Source organism: Aquarana catesbeiana, linkage group LG04 (genome assembly GCF_042186555.1).
Source record: "Aquarana catesbeiana isolate 2022-GZ linkage group LG04, ASM4218655v1, whole genome shotgun sequence".
NCBI classification, from domain to species: domain Eukaryota; kingdom Metazoa; phylum Chordata; class Amphibia; order Anura; family Ranidae; genus Aquarana; species Aquarana catesbeiana.
The window spans coordinates 268,386,979-268,413,470 of NC_133327.1; the positions used below are offsets into that span (position 1 = coordinate 268,386,979).

The 26,492-nt window shown below is 45.7% G+C and overlaps 1 protein-coding gene across 21 annotated transcripts in view; it reads right to left on the minus strand.

The window, feature by feature from the left end:
* DIS3L2 (DIS3 like 3'-5' exoribonuclease 2) overlaps positions 1 to 26,492 on the minus strand; it is a 1,051,599-nt gene that overhangs the window by 978,631 nt on the left and 46,476 nt on the right. For 6 of the 21 annotated variants that reach the window (XM_073626485.1, XM_073626480.1, XM_073626481.1 and 3 more), the window contains one exon: positions 2,467 to 3,010. The exons of 14 other annotated variants lie outside the window; for them this stretch is intronic. In XM_073626485.1, coding sequence (XP_073482586.1) covers positions 2,467 to 3,001 — 535 coding nt within the window. In that variant the 5' untranslated portion in view covers positions 3,002 to 3,010. Of the gene's footprint in view, positions 1 to 2,466; positions 3,011 to 3,515; positions 3,647 to 26,492 lie in introns of those variants that run through there. One more of the 21 variants, XM_073626491.1, reaches the window with a different exon arrangement.

The following is a 26,492-nucleotide window of genomic DNA, read 5'->3' on the forward strand; positions in this document are numbered from 1 at the left end:
GGAAATTTGACAGGTCTGAAAGAATGAAGCATGGAAGAGGCAGGAGTAAAACATCCCAGTTTGTAGCCTTAGGAAAACACTATACCCACGCGTCCAAAATTAATTTGGACCAGAGGGCTGACAGATGTCTGCCCAATCAAGAAGCAGGATTGTTCCACCACTAGGTAGAGGCCTTGGCATTAGATTTAGCAGGCCAAGGCTTTCTACCAAAGTACATTACTGTCTTGAACATGGTGCTGGAAGACAGGGGCAAAAAAGCAAAACTTCCTGACCTTTGTCATAAAAGACCTAACGGTAGAGTGGAAAAAACAAAAAAAATTTGCTTAGAGAAAAAATCTCTTGCGAGTGTAAAACATTTGGGGTATAGCATTGGGCAGCACTATAGAGCAGTGGTCAACCCTGTCAGGGCCCACTAACAGGCCAGGTTTTATGTATTATCTTAGGGAAATGCAGACTAGAATATTGCAATCACTGAGCAGCAAATGATATCACCTGTGATGTATTTCAGTTATCTTGCAAACCTGGTTTGTTAGTGGGCCCCGAGTACAGGGTTGATGACCACTGCTATAGAGGATAGATAGGGGGATATTAAGATAGTCCAGAGTCAGGTAACAAAAATAGTGAAAGGTCTGGCGGATAAAACCTATTGAGAGCCTTCAGGGACTTAATATGTACACTCTAGAGCAGTGATATGCAATTAGCGGACCTCCAGCTGTTGCAAAACTACAAGTCCCATCATGCCTCTGGGTGTCGTGCTTGTGGGCTGTCAGAGTCTTGCTATGCCTCATTGGAATTGTAGTTCTGCAACAGCTGGAGGTCCGCTAATTGCATATCCCTGCTCTAGAGGAAAGAAGTGAAAGGTTAGACAATGAAACCTTTGAAATACATCAAATGGTTGGTGAAAAAAAATAAAGGTTGAAGAGGGTGAGGTTTTCAATATGAAATCAAGAACACATGGACATTACCTCAAACTGGATGAAAGTTCAACACTAATCTTAGAAAGTATTTTACTGAAAGGGCGGTTGATGCTTGCAATAGACTTCCAGCAGAGGTAGAGAGTGAGTCAACAGTAAATTACTTCAAAAACATGCTTGGGACAAACCAAAAAAGCTTTAAAAAATATAAAAAAAAAAAAAAAAGGTGCCTCTCATCGACTGTTTGACACAGGATTATCCTGCACAGGGCTAGGGAACTTAAGGCAAGCGATGAAGGATCTACCACGGGAAGTACCCACTTATGATGGAAATGGTCTTCAAATCAGATATTGCTGGGCTAAAGGGTTTTGAGCGTGGGGAAACCACAATCTCATGGGGGTGAGGCAAGTCCCCATATAGGATGGGTTCTACCAATGAGTAGACCAGGAAAGGTCTTGGCTGGAGCTGGGAGGGGAGGCTGAAGTACATTGTTGTGTACCCCCACTGTCTATGGCCTCAAAAAGGCCAGAAATTTCTCAGAGGGACGCAGAGAGTCAGAAGAAGGGTAATAAGGCCCTGAACAGAAACTGCCATCCCCAACAAGATTAAAAGCAAACTCAGAATTACCAAGTCTATTTGACTTGCCATGTACATAAATTTTACCTAGGAGGGGTATTCACAACTCTGCAGCAGATTTGAGGGAGGGCAATTCCTTTGTGTAAGTAGCAATCCAATCAAAAAGGTGCTGCAAATTAAGTTACCCATGTTCCCAAAAAAGGAGACCAGAAGATTTTTCCAGGCTCAGAGATCTCAGAGCACCAGGCAGCGGCAAGCACAGTAATTTTCTATAGGTGAAGAGGTACAGGTGCAGTGAGTGCGCTAGGCCACACAAAGAAGCAATGGAGCAAAATGTACAAAACTTAGCATGGGTAATCAATAACTTGGTCTCTTGCCATGAGGACTTGCAAGCAGTAAGGGGTTCGCCACCGCTCTTAAATGGATGGCATAGGGATGGGTACATAGGTGGCATTGTTTAGATGGCTCCCCCCGAACCACATCTGATGCAAGAACCCCTTCCTGGCTTTCATAAACAGCATAATCCCACAGGGGTGCCGAGGGAGTGCCCACACAGCAGGATCAAGTGCATCAGCAAAACTACAGGCCAACCCTGTATTTTATCAGGCAGGGTCTAGGTGCAATCCAAGGCTCTACCCGGGTCAACCAATCCAAAAGCTGCATAATGAGCAATAGTGGCTAGGGTGCAGTCATCTTATATGTGAAATGCAGAGAAAGACCTCAATGTAGAGAGCTAAACATCTGAGGGAGGAGAGCCATCACCTAAGGACACTAGTGAAAAACTGAAGCCAGTTGGAAGTGGAAGAGATTATATGGGGGGGTGCCTCGAGCTTTTTTGACAGTGTACAATCACCTGAAGGTAGCTGCATATAAAAAATTTAGAATGAATTTACTGTATGGAAAGATTGAAAGGTTAGGAAAGATTGAAGGGTTAGGAAAGACATTTCTGGCAACAATCCTTCACTAAAAACCATACCTTCAAAATATTGCCCTCTTGAAATGCTTTTAGCACAAATGTGAGATATGGATACTTCCTTTTCATGCTGGGATTCTTTCGTGCACTCATAATCATGATTGCCCTTTGAAGACCGCATATTGCTGCTGTTCTGCAGAGCATGAGATTTACATATGTGTCTCACACCCAAATCTCTATCTTCATTGGTATCACGGCCATGCTGGTGCTTTTGAACTGCCGCCACCCGACTCTTGCTGGTGTTGCCAAGTTCGGACCTCTTCTCAGGCCTTAAACCACATGCACCCATTCCATTTTTCCCATTACCATCTTTTATTGCACCCACAGAACAAGAATCTTTGTCACACACAGAATCCTCAAGAGCGCATTCCTCTTGTTGCAGTTTTTGTGCTATATAGTTCAAGTAGAGTTTAAAACGTCCACTGTGATGCTGTTGCACCAGTCTAGCATAAGCATTCTTCTGTTGACCCTCTTGCCAATTTGAACCTTCTGATGCTGCTTGACCATAGCTTGTCTTTAAATGTGGTAAGTGGTCCATTTAAAAAATCTTCAGGCAAATTAACGATGGGATAAAAAAAAAAAAAAAAATTAATTTTTTTTAGCAAGCAGTGGTAGAATAAAACCTCAACAAAAAGGTTTCAAAAGTTGGAGTCTCTTTAGCATTGAGAAAAATATTTCAGAGCCTATGTTTTAATTTTAAATGGAGACATTGTTTTATATACACACACACCAAGCCACAAAGCTTTGTGAAACACTTTAGTTGCAGTAGCCCAAGTATTCTAGTTATACTTTTTCGCCAAGTAACTTGACAAATTCCAAAGAGCAGATGCCCAGAAAAAATAAAATAAAAATCAACCCAATATTCAGCTAATTGCATGGCAGTGGCTCAATGTTGTTATCCTGCAATAGAAATGCAATTACTGGAAGATCCCCAGATAAGGAATTTTGCAACTGATTCACAAGTATAAGGCCTCATGCCCACAGGCGTTATAAAATTGTGCTGTAAAGCCAGTACCAACAGGAAAAAAAGTTGCATTAAAAGCAGTTCTTACCAATAACTGTTTCCAGTAGTCTTCCAGAGCAGCCCTTGAGAGATGGAGCTCACACACAGGAAACACTGCCAGTAATTTCTTTAAAAGGCGGTCCCTCAGGTCCATCATCCAAGAGGACCAAAGGCCAGAATCTGAAAGATAAAACACCATAAGCCCTCAAGGTTAAACATTAGGGTGGGATCGTGCTGCCCTGGAAAACTACTGGAAACAGAGTTACCGGTAAAAACTCTGCTTTTCCCCCCCAGTTGTCTTCTAGGTCAGCCCGAGAGAATAACCAAGTACTCAGACTAGGGTGGAACAGCTTGTAGGACTTTCCTACCAAAAGCCTGGTCCTGGCTAGATATTAGATCCAGTCTAATTCTGAACAAAGGTCGATAATCTTGACCAAGATGCTGCCCTGCAAGTTTGTTTGAGTGGCTCCCGCGTTGTCTGCCCATGAGGCTGCTGAAGACCTTGTTGAATGAGCCCTTTTGGCGGAGCCCATCTTTTGGCGGAGTTAGCTCCATAACTTTCCAGTATAGTTGCCTTCATCCGTCTGGCTAGCGTTTCCTTGGACACTTGTTTACCTTTTTGTTTGCCAGCGTACAGGACAAAAAGAGCTGATGCTCTGAACTCATTGGTGACTGAGCTACTGAAGAGGACAGCCAACATCTAGAAGGCTTGGTTCTTGTTCTTTGCCATTAGCCGATGAACTACAAAATTAAGGTAGTATTATATCCTGGGATTTATAAAAAAATTGACACTTTTGGTGTAAATCCCAGATCCGTTTGAAGGATGATTCCGTCATCGTGAATTTTGAGAAAAGGCTCTAACAGACAGAGCCTGGATTTCCCCTATCCTACATGCTGTAGGGATAGCCATGAGGAAAAGAGTTGTGTCAGCAGGCATAAAGAGGTTTCTTGTAGTGGCTCAAAAGGGACTTTTGATCCCCCTCAGTACCACCAACATATCCCATGTGGGACATCTGTCTTGGGTTGTCTATTTTGCCAAAGCGCTGCAAAAGTGAGACCAACAGGTCTTGTGTCCATTCTAGATAGCAGCGCTGTCGGTGTATCAGGACCTTCAGCATACTGAGCGCTAGACCTTTATCAGCACTCTGCTGTAGGAACTCAATAGTCTGTATCCATCTTTTGGCTGTTTTCAGCACACCAGCTGTTAAATTTTCTCCGGGTCTTTGTAGATAGCCCTGGTGTTTGGCTTCCTAGCACTCAGTAGCCACACCACCACTTTATCTGAGTCCTTTTGATCTCAGGATATCTTCCTCAGTAACCAGGCCGCCCATTTGAAGCTTTGTCTTAGCCCAGCTAGGGGTCCCTGACGCATCAGGTTGTCCCTGTGAGGAAGTAGCCACAGCTCTTCTGCAAGACTGAGGAGCTGAGAGAACAAGGCTCTCTTGGGCCAATATGGTGCTATCAGTATGAGCTTTGTTTACTCTTTATAAGTTTCTTCACCACCCGAGGAACCAGATGTACCAGAGGGAAGGCGTAGCACGTTTTGAAACTCCACGGGTTTTGGAGTGCATTTATCCCTAGAGGCTGGTTTTGCGGGTTTAGCGAGAAGAAACTCTTCACCTGGGTGTTTTTCCAGGTTGCAAATGGATCTATATTTGGTACTCCACAGCGGGCTGTAATTACCCTGAACACCTCTGGGTGCAATACCCATTCCTCTTGTGAGATCTCTTGGCAGCTGATGAAGTCCACCACCTGCCCCCCCCCCCCAGGATCTCCTGACCGAGTCTTCATCTAGATAGCCCACCTGACTGCCGCAGCTAAACCCCTGATATCCCTGTCAGTTTGACAGATTCTGTGGACGCATCCACTATGTAACGGACCTCCTTGGAGAGAACTGGTAGGGTTTTCAAAATCTCTTCCCTAGGGGTATTTTTGATATGGTCCTGAAGTTGTGAGCCAAAAATAAAGATTCCTTACCATGCGAGTGCCAGCTTCAGGCTAGCGACAATTGTTTTCCAGGCCCTTTAGAATAATGTCACCCCTCTTGTCCATACCATCTTTTAGATGCCCCATGTCTTCAAAGGCCACTGAGGACTTTGAGACATAATAGTGGCACATCCAATTTAGGGTATTTATTCCATACCTCTTATGGGTAGACACTGAAAAAGGAAACCGCTGCTTATTACTAGCTGCAAAGCAGGGCTTATTTTCTGGGTCTGCCCACTCATTCCTCATGTCTGACATTACCTGGTGGACCGGGAATACTTTGGACTTTTTCCTTAAGACCTTGGTACATCCGGTCATGATTTGATGGAAGTTTTCATTCTCCATCTCCAAAGTCTCATAAATAGTCCCAAGTACTCTACATCTTCAAGGGACAATTTATACTTGGGCCCTTTTTCCTTCTCCCCATCTCCCTTCTCGGAATTTGAGCTGGTAGATATCGATAACCGCGCTGCTATCCGCTCATTCCTTCGCTTGCTACTGGGACCAATCTTGGCAAAGCTATGGGAGAGGAACTTCCAGAGGGAGCTGTTGGAGGTTTTACCTCTGCAATTTAAGATCCTTAAAAGGTGGTAGCCATGTCATCCTTCATGGATCCAAATTTTTTTTTTTTTTTTTTTTTAAACCAAAGTCTGATACAATACAGTCTGTCTGCGCAAACTTGACATAACGGTACTGTGTACTCTAAGGGCAACTTGGTAGCACATTTTGTGCAAGGCTTCCTGGGAGTGGGCTTTGTTTTGGCAGGCAAAGCCCTCTAAAGATTCAAAGCACAGGGGCCCATGGCGGAAAAAAAAAAAAACACGCATTTACTCACCTGGTGCCTGCGTCCCTGGGCAGATGAGAGCTCATCTTCCTCCTGCATCCTGGAGCTTCTGTGGCAAATCGCTGACTGCTGCAGCCGCGTAAATGCAAAAAACACGCCCAGTTGGCCATTCCGGCTCTCCGCACCTTTAAAGGGGCCGGACCAGCTCCCCCGGCGCACACCAATGACGTCGTCTGCCGGAAGAGATGCCCCAGCATCTTCTGGGTCAAACAGCCTCCAGTACACACCCCCCGCTGGAGCCAAAGTGACACTGTATCAGGGCATATCTCCACGTCTGGGCTCAGAGCTGGAATCCAGAACACCTCCTGCCCGCTGCTAGGAAGGGTTGCCCGTGGCCGCATACCCAACCTCCTCCACGCCAGAATGGCTCGGGTAAGGCCCACTGATGCCCTGCCGTTCAGAGACTCCATTCCACCTGCTATGGCTGCTGCACCCCTGTCCTGGTCGGCCCTTGGAAGATTGAGCCCCTCAGGTCCTTTAGGCAACATGTCTCCTCCGCACAGGAAACACTGAGACTGACACAAGACTGACCAGGGACCACCTTTTAAAGAAATTACTGGCAATGTGTTTCCTTTGTGTGAGGAAGAGCTTCATCTCTCAAGGGCTGACCTGGAAAACTGGGGGGGGGGGGGGGGGGGGGGGGGGGAAATGGGAAAAAAAAAAAAGCAATTTTATCAGCGTTTTGCATTGGCATCAACTCATGTTTAGTCACGCTTCTCTGCCTCTATTCAATAATTTCCTATGGGAGCCCATCAATTTTAATAGAAGTCATACCAGAAGAAGTCGAATCATGATACGACTTGTGTGCTGAGGCTCTTGAAGGGGAACCCCTTCCAAAATAAAATAGGCATGGGGTCCTCCCCCCTCCTCCCCCCAGGACAATACCAGACACCCTAGGTCTGGTATGAATTTTAAGGAGAACCCCCATCCAAATACATAAATACATGTTCCCCAAGATCCATGCCAGACCCTTAACCCGAGCATGCAGGTCAGGAAAAGGGGGGGGGGACCAGCGAGCAACCCCCTCCTGGACCATACCAAGCCACATGCCCTCAACACAGGGGGGTGCTTTGGGGCAAGGGGCCCTACACCCCCCACCCCAAAGCACCTTGTCCCCATGTCAAGGACAAAGGCCTCTTCCCAATAACCCCCAGATCCCTGCCCCCAACCTTGTGAATGAGTATGGGGTACATTGTACTCCTACCCATTCACAAAAAAAAAAAAAATAAAAAAAAAAAAAAAAAACAGGTTTTTAAAGTATTTTATTAAGGCCGCTCCGGCTTCTTCTCCCACTGTTCTTCTGATGTTGACTCGACGCGATCTCCTGGTGTAATGCTGGGTCTGCCGTGTGCCATGACATATATTGGCATGGGGCAAGGCCACCCACTGAAGTCATCCGGAGGCCCAGCCCCTTGTGTTGTCACCGCCCGCAGCATGATGGCTGGTGATGTCACAAAGGGGTGGGGCCTCCGGATGACATCAGCCCCATGCCAATATAGGTCATGGCACACAGCAGACCCTGCATTACACCGGGATACTGCATTGAGTCAACATCAGTAGAACAGAGGGAGAAGACCTGGCAGAAGACAGTGGAGAGAGGAGACCTGGCAGAAGAAATCGGAAGACACGCCAGAGCTGCCTTAATAAAGAAGAAAAAAAAAAAAAAAAAAAAAAAACACACCACACTTTAAAAACCTGTGTTTGACACTTTTTTGGGTGAATAGGTAGAGAAACAATGTACCCCATAATCATTCACATTAGGTGGGGGGCCAGGATCTGGTGGTTGTCAGGAAGAGGCCCTTGTCCTCATTAACATGGAGACAATGTGCTTTGGGGTGGGGGGGCACAGGGCCCCCTGCCCCAAAGCAGCACCCCCCCCCCCCATGTTGAGCGCATGAGGCCTGGTATGATTCAGGAGGGGGGCTCATTTGTCCCCCTTTCCTGACCTGAATGCTCAGATAAGGGTCTTAAAATCCATACCAGACCGAAAGTCCGGTATCATCCTGGGGGAACCCCACGCCAATATTTTTCTCATTTTAGCAGGGGTTCCCCTTCAAGATCCTCAGCACACAAGTCGCACCACAAGTCGGATCATGATCTGACTTCAAATCAATGGGCTCCCATATGGAACCATTGATTATTGAATAGAGGCAGAGAAACGCCTGACAAGGCTTAATGCTCTGTTTACAGAGTTAAACCGTGTTTAACAGCTTTTACCCACATCTGGCGTTTTTACAGCTCTAGCGCTGGAGCCTCAGAACGCGCTGGTCCTGGGGTTTTTTTTGGAGCTTAAAAACTCCTATGCCACTTACAGCTCCTTAACGTCCATGTGGGCATGAGGCCATAGAACGGCATATTTAAAACTGTAAAAAAGCCGTGGGCATGAGGCCCAAGTAAATATGAAAAATGCAATGAAGTTAAGTCCTGACTTCGGGGCGATTTCAGCAATATCTGTGGATTTCTGCACAGATGTCTATCGAAACTGCACCCCCAAAGTCACCAAAAGTAGTACAGAAACATTTGGGTATCGGTGCCATTGCCGGCAATAGCTGCCGATTTGGCATGCGATGTGACATGTCAAATCGCATGCAAAATCACTGCAATGTGAAACTGGGCTAAATCTAAATATAAATCTTTAGATTATAAACAGATAAAGCTTTACTGATCACTCAATCACTTGCCGACCAGCTTACACAGACATACTGCGGCAGGTTGGCAGTGCTGTGCGAATAAATAACAGAGTGAGAATTGCAGTACCTGTATGGCAGCTCATGTAGTTGCGGCAGGCTCTCGCTGCAGGAGCGTGCCCACGGGTCGGGCAGACTATGTCCGCCGGCGACCTGCGATCACCTAGTACAGAGGCAGAACGGGCATCTGCTAGTGTAAACCAGGCAGATCCCCATTCTGACAGGGGACATGTCAGATCTTATGTTCCCATTGATCAGGAACAGTGACCTGTCATGTCCCAGTTAGCCCATCCCCTCAACAGTTACAACACACTTAGCCCCTGGATCACCCCCTAGTGTTAACAAACCCCCCCCCGCCAGTGTCATTTTTACATTGCTCTGTGCTATAAAAATGCACTGATCAATGTAATAATGTCACTGGTCCCCAAAAAGTGTAATTTGGGGTCAGATTTGTATGCCACAGTGCCGCTAAAAATCACAGATCGCCACCATTACTAGTAAAATAAATGTCTCTAAATCTATCCCATAGTTTGTAGAGGCAATAACTTTTGCGTAAAACATCTATAGATAAATGTGTTTTCTTATATCAATTTTTACACACACACACACACACACACACTTTAAAATGGTCTTTGTTTATAGGGCAAAAAAAAAAAATAAAAAAATTAAAAACCGCAGAGGTGATCAAATACCACCAAAAGAAAGCTCCATTTGTGGGAAAAAAGTCAATTTTGTTTGGGTACAGCATCACACAATTGTCAGTTAAAGCAATGCAGTGCCATAGGCAAAGTTAGACTTACCAGTGACGGTATTTCTAAGAGCCTTTCAGGACAACCTTGGAGAGAGCATAGCTCCGCCTTCTTAACAGGAAACACATGCGTTTAAATCCCTCTTCCACCATGGCCTCAGTTAGTGTGGTCTCTGACAACCGGAAAACAAAGCACAGAAACCCAAACCATGACAGACACTTAAAACCACTCCTAAGATAAACAAAGGGAGGGAAGTAATGGTTGTCCTGAAAGGCTCTTAGAAATACCGTCACCGGTAAGTCTAACTATGCCTTTCTCAAATCGCCTTTCAGGACAACCTTGGAGAGGATAACCGAGAAACTTACCCTAGGGTGGGACTACTACCTGCAGTACATTCCTACCGATGGCTTGATCTGCGGCGGACAGTAAATCCAACCGATAGTGTCGGAGAAATGTTTAATAGCTGGACCAAGTAGCAGCCTTAGATTTGTTCAGGCGTAGCACTGGCCCTTTCAGCCCATGAAACTGCAGTAGATCTTGTAGAATGAGCAGCAATACCTGAAGGGGTTATTTCTCCTCTGGCAAATCAGAGGCCTATAAAGCTAATCTAAGCCATCTGCCCAGTGTACTTTTGGAAGCCCTCTCCCTTGCAGAAGCATGAGAAAACCACGAAAAGAGCATTCGATTTTCTGAATTCTTTGGTTACTGTAAGGACGTGTAACAAACATCTCACATCCAGAGTATGAAAAACTTCTCCTGGCTTGGTCGGAGTTGAAGAGAAAGTGTGTAGGATTATTTCTTGTGATTGGTAAAAGGTAGAAGAAACCTTAAGAAACGCTGGGTCCGTTTGAAGGACAACTGTCTGCAAAAACTTTTAGAAAAGTTCTGTAACTGCCAGAGCTTGGAGCTTATTGATTATTCTTGCAGAGGTGATGGCCACCAGAAAAAATTGTTTTGAGAACCGAATTCTGCAAGGATGCTCCTTGTAAGGGTTCAAACGGAGCTCCCGAGAGACCCTGCAAAACAATAGACAAATCCCAATTGGGAAAATCTTTAAGGGCTACTGGCCTGTTTAGTGCGAGTGACCTGAAAAAAAAAATGTTGAAATTAAAGCTTCTTTGGATAAAGTGCTTTCAAACTAAACAGATAAAGCCGCCACCTGAGTTTTCAGGGTGCTGGCTGTTAGTCCCTTCTCCATTCCTCATGGAGAAATTCAACGGATACTGAACTCTTAACCTGGAGGCCTTTAGACGCACACCAGGTGTTGTTTCCAGACCTTCATGTATATGGCCCGAGTGACCTCTTTTCTACTTGAAAGAAGGGTATTACTACTTTGTCAAATAGTCCTTTTGCCTTCAAGAGGTCTTCAGAAACCAAGCTGTTAACTGAAAATAGTCCACTTCCGGATGGGTCACTGACTCGCGATAGAAGATCTTTTCTGGATGGTAACTTCCAAGGAGGTTCCATGGCTAGATTTAACAGAGCCACGAACCAAGGCCTTTTTGGCCAGAAGGGAGTGACCAGGATCAGATTGGTCTTTTCTTCTCTGAACTTTAAGACTAGTGGTATCAGAGAAAAAAAAAGGGGGGGGAGCATAGCACAGCTGGTAAAGCCACGGATGGGCGAAAGAATCTATGCCTACCGCTTAATCTCCACGGTGGAGAGAAGAATTTTCATACTTTTGAGTTTTGTTGGTTGGCAAACAGATCTTTTTGGGGTTTCCCCCAAGCTTTGGAGATCAGGAAGACATCTTGATTTAAGCTCCATTCTGCTTCCAGCAACTTCCATCTGCTTAGAAGATCTGCTAGCAGATTCTGAGACCCTTTCAGGTGGACTGCTGATAATGAGGCCACGTTCTGTTCCACCCAGGTCAGTAATTGACTGGCCAACTCTAGGAGCCTTTTGCTCCTGGTTCCCCCTTGTTTCATTATGTAGGCTACTGTAGTTGTGTTGCCTGACAGTACCTGAACATGATGGCCCTTCACTACATCTTGAAAGGCTAAGAGACCCAGAGAAATTGCCTTCAGTTCCCTCCAGTTTGAGGAATTTTGGGCTTCCGACTTGGACCAGACCCGAGGAGGTCTGACCGTCCAGGTGGGCTCCTCAGCCCCAGGAACTCACGTCCGTCAGACGCTTGTCCAGAGGAAAGACCCAAGAAAGGCCTTTTGTCAGATTGGATGGATTTCTCAATCCCCAGAGAGCCCCCTTTACCTTTAAGGAAAGGTTTATCTGTTTTTCTAATGGTTCCTGATATGACCAACTGCGCAGAATGTTTAACTAGAGGGGCCTTAAATGCAATCTGGCCCACTGAATGGCAGGAATTGATGCTGTAAGAACACCCAACACCGCCATAGCTGACACTGACAGGTTGTTCTGAACCTGTTAACCACCGATTGGATCTTTTCCCTTTTTTCCTGCGGTAGAAAGACTTTGAATTACCAAGTTTATGGTGTACATCAAAAACTTCATCTCCTGTGAGGGTTCCATTTTGGATTTTTCCATATTTGGGAGCCACCCTAAGTTATCCAGGTGATCCTGGGACGTCTGGAGATTTAATAAGACTTGTTCTTTGGCATCTGCGAACAGGTCTTCCAGATAGGGGGACAACTGAAAAAATCCCTCTCAACTTCAGGAGGTTCCAGAGCTTCCACCATAATTTTTGTGAAGATCCTGGGGGAGGATAAGAGTCTGAATTGGTAGAGCTCTGAATTGGAGGTGCCATACCGAGTTCCCCAGATCCACTGACAGGTGCAGAAATTGTTGAGAAGTCTGATTTGTCGGAACATGAAGATAAGCAGCTCTCAGATCCAGGGATGGAGTCAGCAACTTGATAATTGAAAAGAATTGTGTCCATCCTGAAATGTTTGTACCATATTGATTTGCTCAAGATCAAGTGGTACTTTCCTGAAGGCTTCTTTACCAGGAATATATGAGAGTAGAAGCCTCTGCCCTCCTGATTTTTTTTGGGACCTGGATGATTACTTCTTGCTGAATCAGATCCTGCAGTAGGCTCATTGCAGAAGCTGTAACAAAATCTGCTCGGGGGTGGCTCTGAAAATTCCAGCCTGTATGCCTGAGTTATGATGGTTTTCACGAACAGACTTGGAGCTGTCATGTTCCACTGTAGGTGAAAAGCTGACAATCTTCCCCCTACTGGCGTGAGATTGTCACTTTTAGAGGGCTGGTCTGGGGGAGATATGAAAAGAACTCCTCTTCCCTTACCCCTTTGGGACACCCAATGGCTCTTAAGGTCCTGCTCTTTACTCTTATGGGGCTGTTGAACAGCATGAAAATTTTTTAATTGGCTGTTTTGGCCGGGAAAGCCCTTTTCTTGTCGGCTGTCCTATCTAAGACTGTTTTAAGGTCTGGACCAAAAAGGAAAAGGAAATCACCTGAAAAGGTAAACTGCACAGCATAACCTTGGAAGCTGTGTCCCCAGACCATGTCTTCAGCCAGACCGCACATCTGACTGAGTTCACCAGTGCTGAAGACCTTGCCGCCAACTTGACTGATTCAGCTGAAGCATCAGCCATATACTTAGAAACTTTTCCATTAATACCAAAAGCGGTTAACAAATCTTTACACGGTGTGTCCGCTTCAACATGGCTTTTCCACCCAGCATTCCAGGTTCCTTGCCACAACCGTGGAAGCCATAGCAGGTTTGAGACTGACCGATGTAGCATCCCAAGCTTTAAGGGAATCTGCCTTCTTATCCATTGGGTCCTTCAGCACCCCCATATCTTCAAACACGAGGTCTGTGCATCTAGAAACCTGCGAGAAAGCCGCATCTACCCGTGGTTTCTTAGTCCAAACTTGAGTCTTTATCATCAAATGGAAACCTTCTCCTAAGGGTCTTGGAGAAAAACTGGAGTTAGACTTACCAGTAACTCCTTTTCCAGTGGTCTTCCACGACAGCCCTTGAGAGATGGAGTCCCTCCCATCGACACAGGAAACATATTGCCAACAGTTCAAAAGGCGGTCCCTGGTCAGTCATCATTTACCAAGAACCGAAGGATGGAACTGTAAAAACATAACAGGTAATAATGTTAGTACATAAACAAAAAAGGGTGGGATCGTGCTGTCCTGGAAGACCACTGGAAAAGGAGTTACCGGTAAGTCTAACTCCAGTTTTCCCCACTTGTCTGCCAGGACAGCCCTTGAGAGGATCCCCAAGTACTCACCAGATTGGGGGGGGACCACGGCTTGGAGAACTTTTCTACCAAAAGCCTGATCCTGACTGGACATTAAGTCTAGTTGATAATGCCTTGTAAAGGTGGAAAAGCTTGACCATGTGGCTGCTTTACATATTTGCTCCGGGGTGGCACCAGCGCTTTCTGCCCAGGATGCCGACAATGCCCTTGTGGAGTGGGCTTTAATACGGCCAGGAGGATCTGTTTACTATCTTATACCCCTCTGCTATAGCTAGCCTAATCCACGTAGCTATGGTGACTTTAGAAGCTTTTTGCCCCTTACGCTGTCTGGAAAAAAACAAAGTGAATCTGAGATTCTGAATGGATTGGTTACCCTTAGATACACCTCCTCACATCTAGTAAATGAAACCGTTTTTTCTTTCTCGTTTGAAGCTTTCTGACAGAAAGAAGGGAGGACAATATCTTGTGACCTATGGAAACTAGATGACACCTTTGGTAAGAACCCAGGGTCTGTCTTTAGAATGACTGTCTTCTAGAATTTGGAGGAATGGCTCTGACAGAGCTTGGATTTCACCGACTCTACGGGCTGAAGTGATTGCCACAAGAAGTACAGTCTTGAATGTAATTAGTCTTAGAGAGGCCTCTGAGATAGGTTCAAAAGGTAACCCCAAAAATGCCTTTAGAACGACTGATAGATCCCAGGATGGAGCTATGTTAACTGACTGGTTTGCGTCTGGAGATTGCTTTACAGAACCTAGCAATGAAAGGATCTTCTTGTGACCTTTTCTCTAAGTTTACACTTAAGGCCGCTATCTGGACCTTAATAGTACTAGGAGTTAGCCCCTTGTCTACTCCCTCCTGGAGAAACTGTAGGATATTTGCTGTATCCATGTTTACCTCACCTCAGCTGTTCAGCCAGCTATTAAACTTTCTCCAGACCTTCCTGTAAATGGCTTGAATGACAGGTTTTCTACTCTGTAGCAAGGTCTGAATCACTATCAGTCAGGCCCTTGCTCCTCAATATTTCTTCCTCAGTAACCACACAGAGGTTCAGCATGGATACTTGTGGATGAAAGAGGTCCGAGACAAGGTCTGGTCTGCGGGGAAGTCTGAGGAGGTTGGTCTGTCAACCATAGCAACGTTGTAACCATGGTCTCTTGGGCCAAAACGGTGCCACTAAGATTAAACACGTTTCCTCCGCTAGAAACTTCGCTAGAACCCTCGGGATGAGGTGAAGCGGAGGAAACGCATACGCCAAGCTGAAGGTCCATGGGGTCTGTAAGGCATCTACTGCCCAGGGCTGATCTCCTGGGTATAGCGAGCAGCAGAAATTTGGAACTTTTGCATTCTCCTTGTTTGCAAACAGGTCCAATACTGGTTTCCCCAGTAAGCTGCTATGTAGTTGAACACTTCCGGGTGTAGAGACCATTCTTGATTCAACACTCGTTGTCGACTCAAGAAATCTGCTGTGTTGTTCAGCTCCCCTTTCAGGTGTATTGTAGAGATGGATGCTAGATTGGATTCTGCCCATTGAAATATGCGACTGGCTACCAACATTAGTCGATGACTTCTGGTGCCCCTCCTTGCTTGTTTATATAAGCTACAGTCATATTGTCTGAGCAGACCTGTAGATGATGACCTTGCATTGTATTCTGAAAGGATAGAAGAGCCCCGAGGACAGCTGTTAGCTCCTTCCAATTGGACGAGAGAAGTTTCTCCTCCGACGTCCACCTGCCCTGTGGCCAGTCTGAGTTGAGGTGGGCTCCCCAACCCCAGCTGCTCGCATCCGTAGTTAGTATGGATGTGATAGGAGAGATCCAGGGAACCCCTTTGTTTAAATTCTCTCTGTCTCCTTCCACCACCAGAGAGCGTTTTACTCTGGTGGGGATTGAAATCTCTTCTTCCAGATCCCCGTCTCCCAACTGTTCCAACAAAAACCTCTGAAGGTCTCTTTGGTGGAACCTGGTCCATTGTACAGCCGGAATGGCTGCTGTCAAGTCCTAAGACTGACATCACTTCCCTCACTGTACATTTGGTGCTGCTTTGAAGAAAAGACATTCTCTGCAACAGATTCAATATCTTTTCTTCCGGCAGGACTATTCTCTGCTCTACTGACAGGATCTTGTACCCCAAGTACAGAATTTCCTGTTGGGGTAGTTTTGGACTTTTCCAGACTGATTATCCATCCCAACTGACTCAGGCTGAGCTGTGTTAACTCTAGGTCGAAGTTGTTTCTCTGAGTGGGGAGTAAGTCATCTAGATATGGAATGATCGAGACTGACTAGTCTTAACGGAACTAATGCCTATGAGAACTTTGGTAAAGATTCTCGGGGAAGACAGTCCGAAGGGAAGTGCTCTGCACTGAAAATGATCAATTTTGGTGTCTGAATCGCCATCCGACAAAATTTCTGGCATTCCTTCCTTGTTGGGACATGTAGATAGGCATCCCTTAAATCCAGGGTAGCCATAAACACCTTTTTTGGAGAAGATTCCTTATCGAGTAAAGGGACTCCATCCGAAATTTTTTGTATCGGATGGAGAGGTTCAGAGGTTCACTAGTCTGAACTTCCCAGACGGCTTTTTTACAACAAAAATGTGCGAGTAAAAACTGTCCCCCTGTTCCTGAACTGGTGTCAATACATCTTGATCCACCATTTCCCCTATTAACAAAGGTAAGGCCTTGGCCTTTTCTGAATGTCTTGGAAGCTTTGTCACCAGAAACTGAGGGTGGATCGCTGTGAAATTCCAGCGCATACCCTCTTTATAATATTTAAGACAAACTCGTTTGAGGTTCTCTTTTCCCACTGTGGGAGAAAATTCACTAACCTTCCTCCCATGGGAACCCTGATGTCACTGGGGTTTATTGTTTGGATTGGGGCGGTTAAAAAGTATGCCCCCTTTTCCTTTCCCTTTTTGTCCTGTCCAGTGTGTTTTTTGGGTTTGAACTCCTTCTGACTTAGAGGGTTCCTTTGCGGGATGAAAAAATTTTCTTTGAAAATTTCTTTAATGGGAAAGGTTTTCTTTTTAGCCGCCGTTCTAAGGCGGTATCTAATTCAGGCCTGAAGACCAAGTCTCCTGTAAAGGGGACACTGCACAGGCGTGTTTTGGATGCTGTGTCTCCCCCCCAAGTTTTCATCCATACTGACCTCCCGGCTGCGTCAGAAAGCGCCGCGGTTTTAGCCGTAAATTTTACGGAATCAGTGGAAGCGTCAGAAATGAAACTTGTTGCCTTAAAAAGCATAGGGAAGGTTTTCAAGAGCTCCCCCCTAGGCGTGCCTGCTTTTAAGTGTTCTTCTAGTTGAGACAACCAGAACTCCAGATTCCTGGCAACACAAGTGGCTAGAGCTGGTTTTAGGCCTGCCATAGAAGCATCCCAGGCCCTCTTTAAGACTGACTGTTTTCCTGTCCATTGGGTCCTTTAAATGACCCATATCCTCAAAAGGTCAGACTGTTTTGAGACTTTGGACAGAGGGGCGTCTAGTTTAGGATTCTTATTCCAGACCGCCTCTGGGCTCTCAAAAAGGGGAATCTTTTGAGGGAATTAGGAAAGACGACTTTATCTGGCTCAGCCCACTCCTTGCGGACAAGGTCAGAAAGAACTTTATGTATAGGGAATACCTTAGCTTTCTTTTTCCCCAGAGCCTCATACATTTTATCATGTCTGGTCAATTGAGTTTCTTCCTCATCAATTTCCAGCGTATCATAAATAGCACTCAACAGCTCGTATACATCCTCAAGAGACAGCTTGTATTTTGCTGCTTTGTTAGCTACAACCTGATCCTCATCCTTGTCTTAGTTAGCCCTGAATCCTCTGACGCAGACTAACACGGGGCTATGCTCCCTGACTATATGGGGCTCCCCAGAACTGGGCGTTGTAAGGCATGGTGAGGGAATCGCAGCTGCTTTACTGGTGGAAGCAGACATGTTTACATCTGCGATTAACTCCCGGAGAGATTTAAAGGTTGATGCCATCTCATCTTTAACCACTTCACTACCCGCGTATTGTCAAATGACGTCCACAGATGGGATCTCCCATCCTGGGTGGACGTCATGATGGCCTGGGCTTCCCGGCCGTCTAGGGGGCGCGCCCGCCGCGTTGCTCGGGACCCGGTGCGTGTGCCCGCGATGTCCACCGGGCACCCCGCGATTGACCGTTAACCGGGCTGGACCGTGGATCTGTGTGTAAACACACAGATCCACGTCCTGTCAGTTGAGAGGAGACCGATCTGTGTTACCAGTACAGGGGAACACTGATCGGTCCCCTCCCCTTGTACGTCCCCGCCCCCTACAGTTAGAATCATTCCCTAGGAAACATTTAACCCCTTGTGTCCCCCTAGTGGTTAACCCCTTCACTGCCTGTCACATTTATACAGTAATCAATGCAATTTTATAGCACGGATCGCTGTATAAATGTGAATGGTCCCAAAAATGTGTCAAAAGTGTTTGATGTGTCCGCCATAATGTCGCAGTCACGGGGAGGAAAAAAAAAAAAATTGCCGCTATTACTAGTAAAAAAAAAAAAAATATTTTTTTTTTTTAAAATACCATTAATCTATCCCGTATTTTGTAGACGCTATAACTTTTGCGCAAACCAATCAATATACGCTTATTGCGATTTACCAAAAACATGTAGAATACGTATCGGCCGAATCTGAGGAAAAAAATTTTTTTTTTTTTTTTTAAATTGGGATATTATAGCAAAAAGTAAATAGTGTTTTTTTTCAAAATTGTCCCTCTTGTTTATAGCGCAAAAAATAAAAACCGCAGAGGTGATCAAATACCACCAAAAGAAAGCTCTACTTGTGGGGGGAAAAAAAAAAAAAAAAAAAAAAAAAAAAAAAAAAAAAAAGGATGTCAATTTTGTTTGGGTACAATGTCGCACGACCGCGCAATTGTCATTTAAAGTGCGACAGCGCGGAAAACTAAAAATTGGTCTGGGAAGGAAGGGGGTGAAAATGCCCTGTATTGAACCAGTTAAAGGAGCCAAGGAATTTTGCCAAGGGAGAGTCTGCAATACACTGTCTGCATAAGGCTTTGTTAGAGCCTGAGGACAACTTATTTCCACAATTAGGGCATTTTTTGCTGCCTGACCCTGAAATAAAGAATAATCTTAGCATCAGAAATCCTTAACTCATTAAACACCTGTGCTGCAACCACCGCTGCATAACCCTGGGACTGAGGTAACCACCATGGGGTACTACAAATCCCAGCCTTACAACAAAACCCCAGAAAAAAAACCACAGTAAGGGCTTGCCCAGCAGCCTACCTGGGTTTGGCTGGTGCCTGCATCCACCGGAGTGTCCTGGGAATTAGTCTCCATGGTCCCCCTTTCGAGCTCCGGATCCCGCCGCTAGTCCGTTACAGCTGGACGCTGGTCGGGATTTGTAGGCCCAGCGTGGGCTTTCCCCTCCTCCTTGTGCCTCTAGAGACCCGGAACCGGAAGTCCCGGCACACGGTGATGACGCGGGTCCTGCCGGAAATGACGCTCGGCGTCTCCGACCACCACCGCTATTACAGCAAGGAGCTGGGATGGAAGAATCCATCTGCACTGCTCCTGGGGGGAACCTGCATCAACCTGCCACCGGCACTGGAAAGAGGGGGGGGTAACAGGTCTGCTCCTGTCAGCCGGACGGTACCCGAGCACCAAGCATTAAGGTAGGACTAACTTTGAGCCGCTGGATAGGACCCGGTCCCCCTGTGCGGCTCCGCTCCCCTCAGGCAGCCCCTGAGAGATAGAGTCCTTCTCCTGGTTCCTGGCAACATGTTCCTCCGACGAAACAAATGACTGACCAGGGACCTGAGGGACCGCCTTTTGAACTGTTGGCAATGTGTTTCCTGGGGCAATGGGAGGGACTCCATCTCTCAAGGGCTGTCCTGGAAGACAGCTGGGGAAAAAAATGGTCCCTCTCAGGGTCCTTCCATTCCTTGACTGACTCCGATAGGACCCTATGAACTGGAAACACTCCGCGTTTGGATTCATCCAGACCCTGGTACATTGTCGTGTACTGACAACTGTACCTTTTCTTCCTGAATTGCAAGAGTAGTGTCGATTGCTCTTAAGAGGTCATCCACTTCCTCTAGGGATAGCTTGTACCGAGAGGTTCTGCTATCTTCATCCTCTGAGTCCTTGAGTGAGAGAAGAGTACTTCCCCCTTCATCACCTGAGTCCTCAGTCTCCACTAGTCTGGATGAGGCTGAATTTGGACTAGGTGGTAGGTTCTGGGGTTCAATCTGAGCTGCTGGGTTCTGTACCAATATAGATCTGACGGAACTAAGCGAGTTTGTAAGTTTCCTTACAGAGGAGAATAAATCCTTGCATTGCTGGGACGTTTCTTCCTCCACCAGATCTTTAATACAGGATCTGCACATTGCCTTCTGCCATGAAACTCCAAGGGAGTTCATGCAAGGACATTTCCTCTGGCTTGGTGGATTTATATGTTTAGTATTTCCTAAAGCCTTTTCTTGTAACGACAAACAGTTTCAACTAAACCTAGTGTCCCTAAAACACCAAATACTAGTGTCTAACAAACCCACCACCAAGCCAGAGAAGATGGACAAAACCCCAGCAGCAGTGAGGTTCCCAGACCACGCTGCAGGGTCCGAGTGAAGTAACCTAGGACCCTGCAGCTACAGTACTTCCCTCAGGGAGGAAAAACAAACAAAACAATAAAGCCCATAATAAAGAAAAAGAGGCACCACTGTACCACTCTTACCTGGGCTTGACCGGTGCTAGGGGCGCCTGCATCTGCCACGGCTGTTTTGCTCTCATCCATTTTGTAGAGAAAATGAGCAGCAAGGAAGAAAAAACCCACAGGTTTTTTTTAAATTTTCCCAGGCCCCTCTTCATCAGCAAGGGCCAGAAACTGAAGCACCAGTCCTCCAACCCGTCCCCTCATCTCTGCGTTCCAGGCGCTTGGAACCAGCAGCCCCACGCTCCTCAGGAAGCCGTGTCACCGGAGAGAATGCACTCGCCGGCAGGGACCCGGAACCGAGATGCAGGACACGCCACTGACCTGCAGCAGCCCCCGTCCCACTAGAACCACTCTAGGAGCCCAAACACAGCGGAATCCAGGTACAGAGACGCTGCACCTCCTGAGGGTCTGGGGGGATGCTGGGATGGTTTTTTTCACTGCCATAAACAAAAGGTAAGCCTGACACTCAACCCTGGAGAGAGCGCATCTCCCTGGTTCCCTGCACCTGCTTCCACCATGGCGGAGGAAACTATTGAGGCCATGGTGGAAGAGGAGGGATTTAAAGGCTGCATGTGTTTCCTGTTTCCTCTAATTTTTTTTAAATCTAATTTCTTCATACATTTGAGACAAAAATCCCATTGTGCCCATTGATTGGTTTGCGTAAACATTCTACAAACTATGGTATATATAATGCAATTTAATTTTTTTATAATGCTAATGGCAGTGATCAGCAACTTCTAATGGGACTGAGATAATGCGGCAGGCAATCCGACACCGACGCTGGGGGGTGGGGGGGGGGTGGGGGCTGGATGTCATGGACATCACCAGGGACATAAATAAAACGATCAGTGATATGTAACGCATGTAAAGTGTGCCGCTTCTACTTCTAGATCTCCAGGTTTCTCACACCTGCTTTGTTTTGCAGGGATAAGACAAATTTATTGTACAGAGCTCTGTGTAGAGAGTACACAGCCAATCAGCAGGTCCCAGGTGTGAATCATTGGCCGGGACTTGCTAAAAGGCTCCCACTGTGTACAATCACAGCAGGTGTTGGTCGGCGGGGTTGGGGTACACATCCTAAACCCGGAAGTAGTCAGCAACGTACATTGCGGGTGGGGGGAGTACACGCCTTTACACACTTAATCTGACATTAGAAAGCGTCACTGGCTCGCTCCATGAGGTCGTGAAGCTGCACTTTATACATTACTAGTGAGCTGGTTATCTTGCTGCCAAGCTGGGGCACATTTATATGTGATAGCAATACATTTTAGGTTTGTGGTTTGATACCATTTAATACATACTGCACTATGGAGGCCATTGCTTGTAATCCTTTTCTTAATGGTGGTATACTGAGGAGAGTTAAAAAAAAAGAGGCTGTGTGGGGAGAACCATCCTGGCATTTTTAGCACAGCCACCATTAAAAAAATAAATAAATAAAAAAAAGTGCAACCACCACAATAAAATTTATATACTGAGAATAAGTGAAACGCTCTAATGAAATACTCTCCCTAAATTATACAGACAAAATATGTATCTTGTTTATTATTCTGTGCAACAAAATACATATATCCCAAAGAAAGTGCAAATTGCCAAAAACGAATACCATTGTAGCACCCCTCTACCTTAGGTAGGTAGCTAGAGTAGTTGCGTTTGTTACAGCCAGTGCAGGTAAATTTAGGTAAGCCTAGCTGTGAGCTGGGCCTGTATTTTTGATCGGGGGCGGTTTTGAGCATAGCTGTAGGTGACTGACATGTACTTAACTTCTCCAGCACCTCCTCCGTTTCTAGAAAAAAAGCAGGACAGAGGATGGGAGTGGTATGGAGTGTATCTGGGAGCCCTGACCAATCCCCCAACTAGGAATACATCTGCTGTGGGAGGAGTTGTCAGGTGGAAGAACTAGTGATGGAGTGTTAGGCTGTCGTGGCCCTTGAGGGCACCCCCTTTCTGGGGGGGGTGAACTCGGGTCTGGAGCTGTGAAGGAACCTCTCCATACACTGTCATTGAGAGGTGTCTGGAACAGGAGCAGGAAGAGGACAGCGGGGAACATTGCTGGGCAAGTTGCTAGGAGGGATCCATTCCATGGTCGGTGAGCAACAGGCACAGTGGAGAAATCTGGGAGAGACATGCCAGGAGTGGATGTGAAGCCAGAGGGAGAGGCTGTAAAGTCACCGGTGTTCGAGTCAAGTTGCTGCGGCCAGGAGGGTTGGCAGGACTTGCACAGGACTGTCTGGGATCAGTAGTCCAAGCTTTGCAGCTAGCACAAGTATCCTTTTCATTGTCATCGGTTGCTAAATCAATGGGGACTGCAGACACCTGCCAGAGATCAATTATCTGGGCATACTATGTCCCTTCTCCCCAATCAAAGTTAAATCCCCTAAATAAAGATAAAGGACTGTTCATTGACTGGCAATGTGTGTCTGAAGTGAATGCCTGGCCAAGCAGGGTGACATGTGGAACTACTACATTCAGAGACCCCATGGGGGCAACGCTACACCATCAAATCTTCATGCGATACAATCTTCAGAAAAGTAACAAATTTCTTCCATGTGCATAAGGAGCTCACACTTAATCCCCCAAAAACTGTGCGATACACATCGGATGGGAGGGGATGTCATTATGTAGGGTGGAGCTAGGACACCATCTTGCTGAGGATACATACACATACACTTTTACCCTGCCACGTGAGTGCATGTTTAAAAGTTATTTTAATAAAATAGTGGTTTGGGGTCTGCACTCTTGCCTTTTCTTTGACCTCTATATTGAGAGAGAGATGACCAGCTTTAAGAGTGGCCCTGGATGCAAGCTGTGATGCATCTTTGTACCAAAAATTGACCTTCTGTTAGTGGGGTCTATGAAATAAGGCAAGAGGACACCCAGAGCTTTAGTGGTAGGCACATCGGTGTCGCTTTCATTAGGGCACACCATGTGAATTTCTTATGCACATGGAAATTTGTTGCACTTTCTGAAGACTGTCACCACATGAAGATTGAAATGGGGACTGTTATAATCGTCTGAGAATTTGCACATTTTTCTTTGGGATATATTTAAAGGACCATCTGCCAAATTATACAGATCTACCGCGTTTATTTGCTTTCGGATGTGTTACATTGCACTTTTTTGCAGAGATTGAATTTTTAAGATGCATATTCTGTTTAGATTGTGTAATTTAAAGGAGAGGATTTCATTACAGAGCACTTCACTTATTCTAGGTATATGGACCTTATAGCAAGAGGTCAAAGATCTGGCAAGGTAGCATTGTTTGCCCCCATTCACGTGGTGAAGACGAGGGGTGGAGCACAAGATCTTGATATGTTTATGACCCCCCCCCCCCCCCAATTTATAGATTTGATTGTGGACTTTTGCTATATTACATATTTACACATATTGGTTGGCAATTAGGATTATGCACATATAGCCCCCCCTTTTCCTGATTTATTAAGGTCAAAATTCCTGTCATCTTTATTGTGCAGTACACAGGCCAAGTATTCACAGACCCAGAGATGTGCCCAAGCAATATGATAATGACTGGCAACAACTAGGCAATATAACCATGTTACCAAGGGTCAGACCCAATTCAGAGTATTGCTGGCAAGAAACTTGTGGCCAAAAGCTGCACCAGGAATGGACGTTCACCTGATAAAATAAAGGCACGAACAGGGGACCAGATAGCAGCCTTACAAAGATAGGCTACAGAGGCCTAGTGGTGGAAAGTCCAGGAAACTCCCACAAATATCTTATTGAATGGGCACAGGAGGAGATTTGTTCTTTAGAGTGAAAGTTCCTGTGATCCATATTATCAAGCAATAGTAGACTTATAAACCAGGTGTACTTTTGCAAGGCAAGGTAGGAGCAAGACTCCAAAACCCTTCCGTCTCCTTAAAGTAGAGCAGGTTTACAAAAGGACAAACTCGCCTAGATAACGGAAGCACCGATCCAATACTGCAACAGCCTCCCACCTGCTCTACACTGAAAACAGAGTGATCAAAGACTGATCAGTTCTGTATTCAGTGAGCAAAGAGCGGTGACAATCATTAGTTCTCTGCTCCTCCAGTACTCAATGGCACAATGGCAAGAGTGGCTGACTCAGGCCCTCAGTGGCAGGCTGAGCCAGCTGCTGGTCAGGCATTGACAGGATTCCTTGCAGAGCCTGGACTGGCTCTGACATCAGCCAACAGCTGGCTTTAGCCTGCTGTTTGTTGAATCTGGGATACAGGTGTGCAGAACTGAGTGCAATCCTGGGATCCCCAGAAGAATGGCCTAAAAAGCCTAGGCCATACTTTGCGTTTAAGACCTGGACTTAAAGCCATGTCCTTAAAGCCAAAGTAGGATGGAATAGGGGGCCCTGAGACCACAGGTATGGCCTGTTGGGAAGAGGCCAGGGTTCATCGCGTCAAGTCTGAGTATGTCCATGTACCAGGTCCTGAGCCAGTTTGCTGCAATCAGAAGCATCTTTTCTCGTGCCATCTTGTTGAGCAGACTAGGTAGAATTTGCATTGGTGGCAAAGAACACATTAGCCTGAACCAAGACCAGATTATCAGGGCATCCAAGGCCAGCGTGAAAGGATCCTTGGATCTGGCCACCGATTAAGTGTTTTTGAATGTGGAGGCACAGACGTCTACGCCCAGGGTACCCCATTTCTAACATAGTACTTTTTGGGGTGGGGGGGTGGGGGGGGGCTAGCTCAAATGTATAGAGGTGAATGAAAAAAAATTATACAAAATATAAAAGTATAATGAGCATGAGGGCTAGTATACTAGCACATAAATAATGTAAATACTTAAACATAAGAAAAAAATCTCAGTGCAAAAGGGCTAGTATCATACTAGCACATATGTGGTAACTCAGCAAATACTTATTGGTGACTCCAAGTAAATAAATGGTGAACGGTCCCACCACCTTGTAGTACAAAGTGCTCAAACAATGAGTCATCAGTTCCAAAAAGACAAAATGCAAAAATTATACAAAATAAAAGTATAATGAAATGTAATAAAGTGCAGTCTCATGAGCACTAAGTACGAATAAACTGAAGAAACAAAATTGCCTAAAACGTATAAAAAGCTATAAAATGAGTGACAAATAGTGTGGGTACAAAAAAAAAAATTAAACCAAATATATAAATCAAAAAAAGTCCATGTGCATGAGGGCTAGTATACTAGCACATAAAATATAGTAAATACTGAAACAAAAGAAAAAAAATCTCAGTGCAAAAGGGCTAGTATCATACTAGCACATATGTGGTAACTCAGCAAATTCTTATTAGTGACTTAGTAAATAAATGGTGAACAGTCCCACCACCTTGTAGTACAAAGTGCTCAAACAATGAGTCATCAGTTCCAAAAAGGCAAGTCCACAAGCCACAGGGAAGGGAAAAAGGTCTTCAGTGGGGACACCTGTGCTCGCAAGCAGCTCACCTTACTGCTGCAAGACAACAGCTTGTAATCCAATAACAAATCACCAGCAGGCAAGGGTCCCATCCAGTAATTCAGGCGATTCGGGTGGTGGGTGTGCAGGATGGTATATAAAAAAACATAAGCAGACAGTATATAGTATAACTCCGTGGCGGCCGAAGTGGAAAAGGGAACAGGACACAGAAGGGGGATGCACTCACTTTTGCAAAATGAGTGTGGGCATCAATCCAACGAACGCCAAGTTCGTATACCTCAAGAGTGCACATAGCGTGATCCCGTATATAAATCAGTTTATTAGGTTAAAAACAACATGGTACACTTACATTTAGCAGAAGGCTATAGTAAAAAGTTCAGGATTGGAGCACGGGAACTGTCAGACTGACAATAAGATACAAGCCCGTTGCTCGTGGATTTTTTTTACTATAGCCTTCTGCTAAATGTAAGTGTACCATGTTGTTTTTAACCTAATAAACTGATTTATATACGGGATCACGCTATGTGCACTCTT